At 45.3% G+C, this 14,435-nt stretch overlaps 2 protein-coding genes across 4 annotated transcripts in view; one reads left to right on the plus strand and one right to left on the minus strand.

Annotated features, from left to right (window-relative positions):
* APOO (apolipoprotein O) overlaps positions 1-8,148 on the plus strand; it is a 55,224-nt gene extending 47,076 nt beyond the window's left edge. The window contains exon 10 of the mRNA XM_026075426.1: positions 7,131-8,148. The gene's annotated coding sequence lies outside the window, so the exon portion shown is untranslated. The remainder of the gene's footprint in view (positions 1-7,130) is intronic.
* A 3,029-nt stretch (positions 8,149-11,177) lies between these two features.
* Positions 11,178-14,215, minus strand: SAT1 (spermidine/spermine N1-acetyltransferase 1). 3 transcript variants are annotated; one of them, XR_003255141.1, is made up of 7 exons: positions 13,941-14,215; positions 13,609-13,660; positions 13,441-13,524; positions 13,026-13,133; positions 12,123-12,224; positions 12,002-12,042; positions 11,178-11,697 (listed from the first exon to the last, which is right to left on the minus strand). XR_003255141.1 is itself a non-coding variant. In XM_026075434.1 (6 exons), the coding sequence occupies exons 1-6, from the start codon at positions 14,004-14,006 to the stop codon at positions 11,527-11,529; spliced, it is 516 nt and encodes a 171-aa protein (XP_025931219.1). In that variant the 5' UTR covers positions 14,007-14,212; the 3' UTR covers positions 11,178-11,526. The 3 variants fall into 3 exon arrangements, 2 of the variants coding, with proteins under 2 accessions (XP_025931219.1, XP_025931220.1); XM_026075434.1 differs by lacking the exon at positions 13,026-13,133 and having other exon boundaries at positions 13,941-14,212; XM_026075435.1 differs by lacking the exons at positions 13,026-13,133; positions 13,441-13,524 and having other exon boundaries at positions 13,941-14,213.
* Between the last annotated feature and the right edge of the window lie 220 nt (positions 14,216-14,435).

Raw genomic sequence — 14,435 nt, forward strand, 5'->3', positions numbered from 1 at the left:
GTGCGTGCTTCCATGCGTGCAGTCATCCTTGGGCTGGTGGGGTCCATGACACATCCCCACGCAGGTCTGCGCAAAGCTGTGCAACCAGCAAGTCATAAAGCCAGATGACTGGCCCTGGCAGGGCAGCGGGTGTTTGAGGGATGAGTGCGAGAAGGTCAGCTCAGCTAATTTTATCCACGGTACTGGGACCTGGGGAGAGAAGACATGGTGGGAAATCCCTCTGCAGGGGAGCGAAAGGATGAAGGAGCCAGAGCGAGGGTTAAAGAAAGAGCTCAGTCGGGAGCTGGGGAGAAAATGTGGGATTTTGGTGGTTTTGGCAGAAGACCAGGTGGAACGTACAGGAAGAGGCAAGCAGGCGGGATGCTCCGGAGGAGAGGGGATGTGGAGCCCCGAAGGGACATCAAGTCAAACCCTGAAGAGGGCTGGAGGGTGGCAAGGAGGCTGAGGAAGGGAGCCGTACATCACCGCCGATCCCAGCTCCGTCCATTGTCTGTGCTCAGCCAGGAGGGCCAGGTTTGGGACGCTGGCGTGCCACCTTCCCAGCCACTGCGCGTCCTTGTGTGAGAGCTGGTGCTGGACAGCCCTCRGGACGTCGGCTGCTGCGAGGGAGCAACAGCCTGAAACTCAGGGACGTGTCAGAGGGAGCCTGTGGCTGCGCTGGGGCCTCGAAACACCCTTTGAACACGTTGGGACCCGAAACACAGCAGCTGGAGGAGAGGGGGTCTTGATGCGGACTGTGATGTTGTAATTGCTTGGGTAAGATGGGTTTTGTTTTGTGTGAAATACTGCAGGTAACTATCAAAGCTGGCAATCAAGAATTAAGTATAGTTTTTGAGCATCTTAGATCTACGTTCTGGAAAAAAAAACCATTTACCATTGAATGTCATTTCTTTCTTCTTAGATCCCTTTTATTTGGCATGCAGAAAGTTCAGGGCAGTGCTTGAAAAGTAAGATACGTTTTTCAGGTGAGATGGGGGTGGGTGACAGTTTTCAGTTTCCAGTCGCTGAATATTTTCATGTAGTCCCATTACCTTATCGGGCAACATATCTGCCGAAACGCCTGACCCTGTGCCTGGGAGGCAGTGGCGTCCCCGAGGGCGCGTGCGTGGGGCTGGCGGGGGCATGCACCCCGCTGGCGCTGGTTGCCAGCGGCCGCTCCCAGATTGAGACAAGGGGCAAGGTTGCGCGTGTGTGTATAACAAGTTATATAGGTAATACATGAGCATGGGATGTGGTGTAAAAGGCTTATTGGCATGAATACTCACGGCAGGTGGAGCCGCAAATGGGCAAGACTCATCCCCTACAACATTATCTTGCGTCTGCAAGATTTATTTTTCGTATCAGTTATGTTGCAGAAAACTACTTTTATGAAAAGTTTTTGTTTCATTGATGGCTGTTTGTAATCTATTGCTTACACTGATAAAACTTGGTGTGTGTTTTACCAAGTGTGCCATGTGGCAGCATGCAAGAAACTTAACAGACTATGTGTTTATAGCCTGCAAATATGGCTTTGCATATAACTTCAAAGTCTGATTTTCTGCGTGCCTTTTGAGAAGAGGCATGAACCCCCATTAATTCAGTGGTGGGAAGCAGGCTGCTGCAAACTCTTGCAGTTTCTCCTCTGCAGTGCTCCCTGCCGCAGACCGCGGGGAGCCCACGTGCATGACTCGCCTTCTCATCCTGGCAAACGTTAAATCTTGAACGCCACAATTTAACCAGTTGCATAGAAACTGGCTCTCTTGGACTTACCTTTGCTCTTCCTAAATACTGTTTGCCATGTCAGCTTCACTGGGAAGGGGGATTATTTTGGCTTTGGTTGGCAACAGCGGGCACCAGTACAGAGTGCCAAAAGGTACAGTGTACAGAAGAGGTTCCTCATACGCAAGTTTGCCAGCTTTTGCTGACAACAGTTAAGATCAAGTATGATGATATGAAAATTTGGTGTTTACAGTCATCTGACTTCCTTAGTCCACTGGCTCTCCCCTGAAGTGTTCAGCGGGTCCTTCGGCACAAGTTAGACTACCATGGCTAAATTCGTATGTGCAGAAGAAATCATAAAGCAGAAGGGCTGGCTGAAACTGCCCCCATCTCCGTAGCACTGAGCCCCTCTGGGGATGTCCCAGGGGCTGCTGCTGGGCCGCAGCACCAGCATGGCATACTCGCATTTCTAAAGCTTTTGTTTCCTCCATATAGCTTTAGGCAGATTTACATTTGTTTTGCATTGTGTACTTCTGTAATCAGGAGCACTGGATGTTTTGTATTTTAAATGGGAGAACCATCACTTCTTGAATCCCAAAGGCTCAACACCCCATCTGAGAATGGGAAATAGTGGTACATCCTCTTCTACTCCTCCCATGCCCTTCTTGCTTTTGAGTTGTGTTGATGTGTTAAGAGGACCTGTGACTTTTGCAGTCCTGTGCTTATTCAAAAAACCAAAAAAAACCAAAAAAACAAAACCTAGTTCAGAAAGTACACCTAACCAGGTACAAGTGTATGTAAGTAGAGCAATAGCTGCATGAACCATGCTGAAGAGGCATGTGGACACGGATGTGTTGGGAAGAACCTGGTCCTGCCTGGGAGAGGGGAAGGGGCGGCTGAGTGTAGTGAACTGTGGGGTTGAGAAGCGCTTTGGCTTTTAATAGCAAAGCCAGGGAGGAACTCATGGTGACACCAAGTCCAAATGGCAAGAAAAGGAGCTCTGGGGCTCGGGCCATTGCACGGCTTCCTCCCGCAGGTGAGGTTTCCCCTGGGCAAAACTCTCTGCAGGACTGCTTTAATCAAATTTCAGTCAAATGTTTGTGATGGCAAACTCAGCATGGAAATGTAGGGTCATTATTACTTCCCTGTGCTGAGACGTAATCGACTTATGCCCGTAAATGCCGACTGCTTTCTTAGGAAACAGATTTTTTGCCTCTGGGACTCTTTAACCTTGGCCTCGCTTCACTGTCGTTTGGACAGCTGTACTTTGTAATGTGCTGGACTTTGTTTTATCAGCGTTATTTGCAGTCTGCCAGCTTTCAGAGATAGGTAGTTATATTAAAATGGGTGTGTTTCCTTGCATGGCTAAGGAACAACATACACTGCCATTATTCCTTGAATTCCCAGCTAGTTCTGATAAAAACTGGCTTAACACAGCGCTGTTTCTTTGAGACTTTAAATTTTCTGCCCCAATGGCAACGTTACCGTTCTTGTACAGGGKTTATTACCTCCAGGAGCAGTGAACATCATAGATTTTTGTCCTTCCATTCCCGCTACATTGGCTACCCCCTGGGTGCCCCACGGGAGTCACCAGAGCAGCACGGGGGCAGCGGGCTTCCCCCAGCACAGCTCTCTGCAGTTCCCGCTTGGGCTGGATATTTTTACTAGTTGCATTTGAAATTTTTCCTCTCCTCGCAACTTGGCCTGTGCTGATTAAGATCAATCCAGTAAACAATCAAAATTAATAATAATAAAAAAAAMCCCCACAGAACTGTCAAACCTTTTGGACTGAAATGCTTTGGAGAGGCTGGAAACTTCCTGTTTGGCCGTATCTTCCTTCTCTAAATGCCATCCCATGTCAGTCCAGAGAGGCCCCTGGAGCATCTCCTCCTGCGGCTACATTATCCAGGCAAGGAGCTTTGAACAAGTCTTCTTAAAACAAACTTTTTTTTTTTTTAAGGAAACTGTTAATTCTTCTTATAATATATCTTCCATATGTGCTCTAACTCGGCTAAAATTCAGGCTCAGTCCTACCAGTCATGTTTATAATGAAGCATAAAAGCTCTGAAAAAAGAAAAAGAAAAGATGCATGTGCCTGCACTTTAGCTGAAACGTATTCAGGCTGTGTGGTGGGAAATGTCCTTGTCAATCCATGTTAGCCCATGGTAGGAAGTTGGCTGGGGAAGAAGTGCAAAATTCTATGATATAAACTGACTGCAAAAGATTATAGGCCAAAACTATGAGTCCTTTTGTTTTTCCTGTAGCGCCTAAGCTATGTGGTGTTGTTCCTGTGCCAGTTATTGGAGCAGTTCAAAAGGGAAAGTTCAGGGAGATCTTGAAGAGACCAGACAGGAGTTCGATTATCATAAGAGTCATCAGAGGAAGACAGTTCAAAGGTACCTTTGCAGATGGTAGCCAAATGCCAAAGTACAGTACAGGCATACCTTGGAGATATTGCGGGTTCGGTTCCAGACCACTGCAATATAGCAAATATCGCAATAAAGCAAATTTTTTGGTTTCCAGTGCCTATAAAAGTTATATTTACACTATACTGTAGTCTATTAAGTGTGCAATAGCATTATGTCTAAAAAAAAAAAAGTACATACCTTAATTAAAAAAATACTTTATTGCTAAAAAATGCTAACCATCACCTGATCCTTCAGTGAGTTGTAATCTTTTTGCTGATGGAGGGTCTTGCCTCAGTGTTGATGGCTGCTGACTGATCAGGGTGGTGGTTGCTGAAGGTTGGGGTGGCTGTGGCAATTCCTTAAAATAAGACAGCAGTGAAGTTTGCCGCATCGATTGACTCTTCCTTTCACGAAGGATTTCTCTGTAGCATGCGATGCTGTTTGATMGCATTTTACCCACAATAGAACTTCATTCAAAATTGGAGTCAATCCTCTCAAACTCTGCTGCTGCTTTATCAACTAAGTTTATGTAATRTWCTAAATCCTTTGTTGTCATTTCAGCAATGTTCACAGCATCTTCACCAGGAGTAGATTCCAGCTCAAGAAACCACTTTCTTTGCTCATCCAGAATAAGCAACTCCTCATCTGTTAAAGTTTTATCATGAGATGGCAGCAATTCAGTCACATCTTCAGGCTCCACTTCTAATTCTAGTTCTCTTGCTGTCAGTTCTAGTTCTCTTGCTGTCAGCCTGTCCTTTGAAGCTTTGAAGCCAGGCATTGATTTCTCCTCTCTAGCTATGAAAGTCCTAGATGGTATCTTCTTCCAATAGAAGGCTGTTTCGTCTACATTGAAAATCTGTTGTTTAGTGTAGCCACCTTCATCAATTCTCTTAGCTAGATCTTCTGGGTAACTTGCTGCAGCTTCTACATCAGCACTTGCTGCTTCACCTTGCACTTTCATGTTATGGAGACGGCTTCTTTCCTGAACCAACCTTTGCTAGCTTCAAACTTTCTTCTGCAGCTTCCTCACCTCTCTCAGCTTTCACAGAATAGAAGAGAGTTAGGGCCTTGCTCTGCMTTAGGCTTTGGCTTACAGGAATGTTGTGGCTGGTTTGATCTTCTATCCAGACCACTAAAACTTTCTCCATATCAGCAGTAAGGCTGTTTTGCTTTCTTATCATTGGTGTGTTCACTGGAGTAGCACTTTGAATTTCCTTCAAGAGCTTTTCCTTTGCCTTCACAACTTGGCAAACTGTTTGGCGCAAGAGGCCTTGCTTTTGGCCTCTCTCAGCTTTCGACATGCCTTCCTCACTAAGCTTCATCATTGCTAGCTTTTGATTTAAAGTGAGAGACGTGTGACTCTTCCTTTCACTTGAACACTTAGAGGCCGTTGTAGGGTTATTAATTGGCCTAATGTCAATATTGTTCTGTCTCAGGGAATAGGGAGGCCTGTGGAGAGGGAGAGAGAGATGGGGGAACGGCTGGTCGGTGGAGCAGTCAGCACACACACAATGTTTATCGATTAAAAGTTCACCACCTTATGTGGGTGCGGTTCGTGGCGCCCCAAAACAATTGCAATAGTAACRTCAAAGATCACTGATCGCAGACCACCATAACAGATATAATAATAATGAAAAAGTTTGAAATATTGCGAGAATTACCCAAATGTGACACAGAGACATGAAGTGAGCACATGCTGTTGGAAAAATGGTGCCGACAGACTTGCTCAACACAGGGTTGCCACAAACCTTCAATTTGTAAAAAATGCAATATCTGTGAAGCGCAATAAAGTGAGGTATGCCTGTAGTCAATTTTGAAAAATCTCATCCTGCATTTCTACCAGCGTCTTTTGAAAACGCTTAAGTCACCACTGCAATACCGGAAACACTGATGGGCTTTAATGTGGAAAGTTAGCATCTCTCTCCTGCTTTTTTCTACAGGTGGAGGGGGGTTTTTAGTGGGAATTTCAGGTGTTCACTTCTCTCTGCCACATGGTGGGCTTCTGGGAGGGGATTTGGAAAATGTGAAGCTGCCACATTATGCTGCGCAGCTAACTTTTACGTGAGAATTGGCATCTGGTTTCATCTTACTAAAGCATGTTCTTTTCAACCTGATTTTGTAGAGAAAGAAAACAGAGCTAAAGAAAATAGAGATGCCTTTTTCCTTGAACACGATCATTTTACACCTGCTTTGTGAACGATGAAAATATGCAGAGGTCCAAATGCAAATTAACAAAACTGTTCAGTGCAGAGGCGTTCCTGCAGCCCTGTGTTTGCTTTTTGCTCTCACGAGAGCTCACTGCCTCCTGCGGCCCTTCATGGTTTTTTTGGGCCTCCAGTAAATCCGCGAAATGAAACTGAAACTGATTTGAAGCTGTTTTTTTTTTCCCCGCCCTCTTCTCAGCTGGGGTGGGCGGCTGTGCTTTATTCTGTTATCAGGCGCGGCTGTCATTTCTCATTGCAAAAAATTCGGGTATGGAGAGGCCTGGGGGATACGAGGAGGTGCACCTAGCAGCCCTGTTCTAGTAGGGCACAGGTGTCCGTGGTGCCGTGTTTCCACCCCAGAGCCCGAATCTACCATCCTCAGCCTTAAGCCCTTTCTCCCACGTCCAGCAGGATGGGAGCTGCTGCCGCTCCCCCGGGCTTGATCAGCCCTGGTTACCTGGCCATCCTTCAYCGGGGCTGCTCGGAGCCCTTGGTCGAGGTTGCACTGGCCAAAAACCTGCTCGATAGCCAAAAAAAAAAAAAAAAAAAGTAGGCCAAGTCTTGGGGGGGAAGATGGGCACTTGTTCTGCTCTCTTGGAAAATACATGTAGCCAGAGCAATGGGACAGGGACAAAAAAAAAAAAAAAAAAAGTAGGCCAAGTCTTGGGGGGGAAGATGGGCACTTGTTCTGCTCTCTTGGAAAATACATGTAGCCAGAGCAATGGGACAGGGACATGCCTGGGTGCCGAAGCTGTGCTCTGCTTGCAGCAAGATTAAACATTAGTGCCTGAAATGCGAGTTATGTTCTGTTTTGTTTCAGGTAGCAGCTACTGCCCGTGTTGAAATTGCAGCTGCTTCTCTGAAACCTGAGTTCCGAACAAAAAAAAAGTTTAAAAAAAAAAAGCATTTCAGCAGTCTGGTCTGGGCAAGCAAAACAACTGTGCAAAGCTGCGTTGGTTACATGAGGTGAATTATTTAAAGCAAGTCAAACAGCGATGCGCGGCAGGTTTCACAGGTGCGGTAATCAGTCGGTGCATGCCTGTGTGTGCACCTGTGTGTGTGCGTGTGTTGGGGGGTGTGTGTGTGTGTGTGTGTGTGTGTGTGTACATTCCTTTGGCTTGGTTTTCTTCTCACTCCGCCAAGGAGCAAGGCGTAGCTGAGCGTGGGGGCGAGTGCTGTAAAGAGAAAATTTTGGACAAGCTCTCACACCGGGACAGGGCCGCCAACGCCTTTGACGACTGCAGTGTGGTGGGGGAGCAGATTTCAAGAGGCCTTTTCAAAAGGTCKCTCTAGCAAGATCGGGGCGGGCAAGGATGGCCCTGTGGCGCCCCGATACAGGGCAAGCGTCAGCAGCCTCGTACTGCACAGCTGCGCTGGTTAAAAGCCGAATGTGAGCGACACGTATTTTGAGAGGAAGACTGTGCAAAGACCCGTTTCTTCCTGCTCAGCTGATGCTCTGCATTTAGTTTCGCAGCCTTTCACGCTCCCCTGAAAGTTTGCAATTTCCTTCTTGTCAGCTCCTTGTGTTGTTTGTTTTCTTCTTGTCAACTCAAAGACAACGAGGCATGAGCTACGTCTTTAAGCTAGCATTGAGCCAGCGGTGGTGCTGTACGGCAGTAAATTATGCAATTGCTTCCTGTGTTTCTGCTCCATGCGGAGCTGGTGTTTTCCCTGTAACCGTGTCAGCAAGACCTCAGCGTTTAGCTGGCCGGGCTCCAGCATGGCAAATCTCCCAAGATGAAACAGTGTGTATATGAATTCATTAAAATCCCTGTGTTTCTGGAAAGGCTTGCATTGACCTTTGAATTATGATGTCGAGCGCAAAGGCTCTTTAAAAAAAGGGGGGAGGGAGGAAGGGTGTTTTCCCCACTTATTTCATGTTTTAATTCAAATTATGTAGACAAAAAAGCCTCCTCCTACACAGTTGCTATGGCAGCAGCTGCGATCATTGTGCAGGAGCCGGGAAGCAGTGACATGGAGAGGGGGCGGCGAGCCCATCCTTTCCGAATGTGGCCGGCCGAGCCTGGTGCTGCTGGATGAGTTGAGATGAGTGCTCACTGGTGTTACTGCACTGCTAACAAGCCCCGAGTATGTTGCTGTTGTTGAGCCCCACTTACTTACACTGGTATTGCTTGTTCCCCTACAGAGAAAGGGGGAGGAAGTCTGCCAGTAAATAGCATTTTCCTCTGGGTACAACTGCGCTTATGCTGTTTGGTTTTGGATTACTCTACCAGTGCAGCTTTGCAGTGGGGTCAAGATCCCAGACGGGAAGAAAGTCTTCCTCAGTCAGTCTGTGAAATGTTCCTCCTGTGTCTAAATGAGTAGAAAATACTCAGCTGGGAGTCTTCATCACAGTTACAGTGTCACTTTGGTACCCCAATTATTTCAGCTAATTTTGAGTAAGTAAGTCTCTCAAGAAAAAGTTATTAAGGGAATTGAAAATTGGTTTTGTCTTGAGCAGTGTCACTACCACATCCCCCTGTTGGAGAGTTTGTTGTCATCACTGTGACAATATTTCTGCTGTTTTTAAAAACCCTTCTGCTTAACAGGATACCAGTGAAAGTCACATGTCTGAAAGGTTAGTCGTTGTCTTTACTTTCAAGCATTAATGTTCAAAATGAATACAGATGGCTGGAGGAGGTCTGTTCATATAACAATGCTTAATTTGTTTTATGCAGCTCCTTGAGAAACTCTCTATTTATTTCAGCAGGATTCATTAAAAATACAATAGTAAACTGCATTGGCAGAAGCAGATGAACAAGATAGGATAAACATTTTTAACTGATTGAAAATTTGACTAAGTTGTTTACTTTCCTAATGAGAATGCCTAATTAGTTAGCTTGGTCCATTCAATTGTGCAGCAGCGATAGCTTGATTGTGCTCCAGAAGTCTGAGGCTTGAGTAGTTATGGCCTAGATATCTAATGAACTGTTAATTTGAAAATAAAAACATCCTTAATCTATCTGCTCTGCTAGTAATCACCTTCTGGACTGATACACAGTGCCAGAAGCACTGGCCTAAATTAGCTTTAAAACCAATCTCACTATGATTTAGATGCATGATTACGTTACTGTAGGTCATGAGTTACCACTCAATCATCAGCTTCATTTCAGTAGCTGTCTGGAGGTGTATCCTTAACCTGTCAGAAGCACACGAGAAAAAGTTATGACCTTGAACCTCAGTGAAAGGAAACCAGCTCCTCCTTCCCATACAGTCTCTGGGCTTAGTAACCTACACAGTTCATCAGCTGGGCTTACTCTCACTTTCTTTGGCCCACTGAATTGCAAAACCGTGCAGCTTCAACGAGAGAGTAGTGAACACCTCCACAGCCACAGGTCAAGTGAGAAATACTGACTTTCCTTCCCCTAGGCTGGAGAGGGATTTGACCCTAAGGCTCTTCTTGCATGCAGTATGAACACTCTCGCAGCTGAGCTGCTACACAAACAAGGGCACATGTCTGGAAATGACTTTTATGCAGAACCTGATCTGTGAGGTCAGGGTAAATTTTGTGACAGAATCTAGGTTCAATCCAAACTATGTTGGCCCAGACAACAGTGTAGATGTATGCTGCCTCCTGCTTTTTTCCAGGACTTCCTATATTTCTTACTGGATTTCTTATTGCTTAGGCAATGGCTGACAGCCATCACACACACAAGCAGCACTGGCACACTGCTGCCTATCCCTTAGTTAAAAAGAAAAAAAAATCACAAAATACCCTTTTGTAATTTCCCCCTGCACAGGCCCTCTGGAAGCAAGGCAGAGGGTTGTCTTGTTCTCAAAATTTACCTTAGGGTTACCTGTGGTCAAAACAGTTGGTGCCCACTACTCTATAGGATGAGGAGACACCTTCTAGAGGATGCATGATTTATGCAGCAATCAAACTCAGTTTAAAAGCCCATTTCATTTAAAGCAGGGCATGTTACAAGCCAGGTAAGCCTCTTTCTTTCAAGCGTAAAGCAATACTGGCTAAAAGAAGCCTTTCACTGAGGGAGTTACTACAGCATAAGAAGGTAAAAATGTAAAAATTACATACATCCACTTGGTACTATCAACTTAAAAAAGTAGACAATATTGTAAAGCTAAATTGAAAAATATACTTGCTTTTCAAGCTGATGAAAAAGTTGGTGAGTAGCATTGTTCTACTTGCTGCTATACAAAGGTTTAAATGCACAGGACTTAGGTTTTACACTTAGCACAGTGCTTAGCACAGCACTTTAGGCATCTTGCCACTGCTGCCTGATTTACAGCACTGAAGCACATGCCAAAGAGTAGAGTAGTAGAGTATCTGAAATTATGTATATAAATATAGGACTTTCAGAAGTATTTAAATTAGATCTTTAAAGACTCATGTAAGGGAATTTTTTTCTAGTTCATAAAAGTACACTTTCTCATGTGCTTGACCAATCTTGACTATTTTTAATCTTTTAGGCTTACAAATATAGCTAGATCCATCAGTCCCTGCAAGGTTATTCCCCCCCCCTCAAGCTTATGCCTCCACACAGAGGTGTTCTACAGTTAAGTCTTGAGAAAGTAGCAGTAGCTTCTTTGCCTGGTGCTATCTTCTAGGCAGCAGAGACCAGTAACCATGTATGGACTCTCACAGAAAAAAAATTTAGTTCAAGAACACCTAACTTCCCTTACTAGACAGGATGCTCTGCACAATGCACAGAGCTGAGAGTGCTCTCTGCTCCAATAAAAGTGTGGGTAGAACCTCACCATTAGGACCTGCAGGCACTTTTATCATCACTTGGGGACTGTGACAAACAGCCCTTCCCTTTTGAAAAATATGCCTGGGTGACTAATAGACTTCTATGACCTTAAATGCTAACTTTCCATTATGTGAAAATTGAAGTCAAAACTACTGCCATGAAGTGAAAACACTATTTATTTTTATAAAAGGAAATACTTAAAACAAATCCTACCAGTGTGTACATTGTACACATTTGAATGACACTTACAAGAATGAAGTTTTCATATACATTTCAAAGATAACAAGCCCACACTGGTTAAGGATGTATACAAGAACATTTTCAACTTCACAGATGCCTCAATTCCAGATCACAGTACCAATTACTCTAACCACACTTGCAAAGCATCATTTTCATTATTAGCATCCATGCTACTTTATTCCACTACAAACTGTACACAGAAAGCAAGAGGGAGTTTATTCATAGAGTATATATTCATAGAAAGGATTTATTTGCTGGAATCATCTCTCACTCTTCTGTTGCCATCTTCAAGAGATATTCTTTGTCAATTTTGAAGAGCCTCCACCCCTCCTCAGTGGACAGATCGGAGGCACCTCTTCTCTTGTAGAACCTGATGGAAGGCTCATTCCACTCTGCAACAAGGAAGTGCATACTGCTGCAGCGGCACTTGACAGCAACCTGCAAGAGTGTGCAACAGTATGAATTAAAAACAAGCCCTCACTAAACCTAGTAAAAATGGGTGAAGCTACTCAACTGCGTGTTGTCAGAAGTTTTAAAATCATTTATCAGTTCAGCATTTGTCACTGTTTAATACACTCTAGAGAAAGTTTAAAGCTTTATCTAGTGTCCTGTCACCTCCTTTAATAACTCAGCTGTGTTAACTGAGTAATGTTTAATGAGAAACTTTCATGCTGTTAGCAGAAGAGCACTACTTGTCACATATCCTCAGTTGTGCTTTTTTAGTCTTATCACTTAGACATACCTGACTCAAGTTCTTCAGAATTTCTGACCCAATGCCAAGTCCTAAAAAGTCAAAAAAAAAGTAGTAAGTTTTCAGTTTTAGAGAAACCCTATAATTACTTGTCTAATGCCATAAAACCTACCTCTGTACTCAGCCATCACATAGAAATCTTCAAGATACAGCAGTTTTCCAATCCATGGATCGTAAGTGAAATAGTACATGGCAAATCCCACAATGCTGTGTTCTGAAACAAAGGGTATAACTTTAGCTAGTCTGAATTTAAAAGGCAAAAATATTAATTCAAGTCTTACATGCAGGCTTAAATATAGAGTCCCTCTTTTTGTACCTCTTTCTGTAACATGCAGCTGTTCACTATTAGGTTAGAATTAAAAGTGAAGTTTGCAAAYAAGCACACAACTGAAAATGAGTTCTAACAAAATTTTAATTGACCTAACAGTGAAGAATGCCCTTTTCATATCCTGAAATCCTCAAAAGCAATGTTATAGTAAGTACTGAACATAAGGCTTTTTTCTACAAATACATACCCTACCAGTTCATCAGTATTTCCATTCTGGAATACAAGTCATATTTTACACGGCAGTTCAGAATCTAGATGATTACCTCAACTCTGCTTCCTTAGCAAACAAAACAAGCTAACAAACTAGAGAGCACTGATCTTACAATTTATATTCCTCAGTAATTACTGTGTGAGAAGGGCATGCTTGCTGACCACATTTACAGCAACACTTCCAACACTAACTTATGTTTGCACTGATAGCATCATGCCCTTCTCTATCTCTCACACCAGAAAACTTATCTACTTTAAGTAAGGAAAGCTGCTGCTTCAAGTATAATTCTATGGCTCAACACAGAAGAGAAACCAAATCTTCCAACAGCAGCACACTTGGTTCTAAATCTTGAGAATTAAGATCGTATCTGCTGTAATACTCTGCACGTACTGTGGGAGAAGCGTGCATACAAATTTCTGATCTACCGTGTTTTTTGGTAAAGGTTTGGGAATAACACTTGTCCCTGTAGACCTTACCTCATATTATGATCATCTACTTTATTGTGTAACGGATCTTTTAGTTACCTCCCCGCCCATCCATGTACACAGAAGGGCCATGTACATGGCGAAGCTAGAGACTGTAACCTGAAGATTGGGGACAAATTAAAGAAAAAATGTGATTCAACAGGATTACATAAGGTAAGTTAGGGTCAAACAAGAAAAGCCATTTAATTAATTGGAATTAAAGTACATTATATTATACCTGATCTTCCCACATCTCCAGGATTAGTGACTACTTCAGAGAATATCACTGCACATTACTCCATTTTTAACAGTTAACCTAGTCCTCCTGCCCCAGTTCATTGGCAGAACCTTATGTACAATCGACAACATTAAGTACAAGACATCTCTTGTGTATTTAGCATCAAAAACAAGAGGCAGAAAGTCTCACCCTCAGACGACCACTGTTCTTTTGGCACTTCTGCAACAAGACAGTGGTAGAAAGGATGCTCGCCAAAGCCATCCTCAAGCAGTTCTAGAAAAGCAGAACAAATTGTCACCTAAGCTACAGGCATTGTCATTAGGCTATCAACGAGGTGAGCAGCTGCCGCGTGTATACCTTTCTCAGTTAACACCACTTGGTCCTCCATGTCCTCGTATTTCGCCAGTTCCTGGAAGAGAACAACATGTAAGCAAGCTGTCCCCGCAGGTCTCCTCAGCCGCTTCCTTATTGGCCACTCACCCCCTCCGCAGACTTGCGCAAGAGCTTGTTTTTCTCAGGCAGAAGGGCAGAGGTACCCCCCCCCGGGCGGGCCAACCCCCCCTCCCTGCGGGACGCCCCGTCCCTCCCCCCAGCGCGGCGCCGGCGAACGGCCGGTCTCGCGTGCCGTTTGAACAACACCCCCAACCGCCGCTCGCTCCCCTCCCCTCTCCCCCCCGCCCGACGCGCACCTTGATCAGTCGCAGCAGGTCGGGGCAGTCCTCAGGTCGCGCGGCGCGGATGCGGAACGAGGCCATTTTCGGCGGCGCTTCCCCCTGCGACCCCCTCGGCTGACGAGTCCCCGATGTGTGAACAGGAGGAGCAACTGCTTCTTCATTCGTGTCCCGGGCGCGGCGGCCACCTGCGGTCAGTCAGGCTGCGAGCATGTCCCGGCGGCCCTGAACAGATAGGCGACTACCGGCCGGCTGCCGCTGCGTCCTCGAGGCGAAGTGTGCGATGAAGGCCCCGCCGCGCTCCTCATTTATAGATGCCCTCGCCCCGCCTCTCCTCACACGCAAGCCAATGGGAGCTCGCGTAGTGCTCGCCCTCAGCCAATGACAGCGCCCCTCCCCGGAGTCTTACCTCACCCTGCCAGCAACAGCTGGTGCAGGGGTGTCTCGTGACTCCCAGCCCCCCCGCGCGGTGGCGCCCCCTAGCGGAGCCGGGCGGCGCTGCAGGGCGCCCCC

This window comes from Apteryx rowi, unplaced genomic scaffold (assembly GCF_003343035.1).
Source record: "Apteryx rowi isolate R43461 unplaced genomic scaffold, aptRow1 scaffold_403, whole genome shotgun sequence".
Lineage (NCBI taxonomy): Eukaryota > Metazoa > Chordata > Aves > Apterygiformes > Apterygidae > Apteryx > Apteryx rowi.

Excerpts from the sequence above, each read along its gene's own strand:
- SAT1 (XM_026075434.1), bottom strand. The coding sequence starts at position 14,006 with ATGGCCTCGTTCCGCATCCGCGCCGCGCGACCTGAGGACTGCCCCGAC. Across the intron at positions 13,525-13,608 it reads AGTGGTGTTAACTGAGAAAG|AACTGCTTGAGGATGGCTTT; the intron begins GTATACACGCGG and ends CTGCTTTTCTAG. Across the intron at positions 12,225-13,440 it reads AGAACAGTGGTCGTCTGAGG|AACACAGCATTGTGGGATTT; the intron begins GTGAGACTTTCT and ends CCTTTGTTTCAG.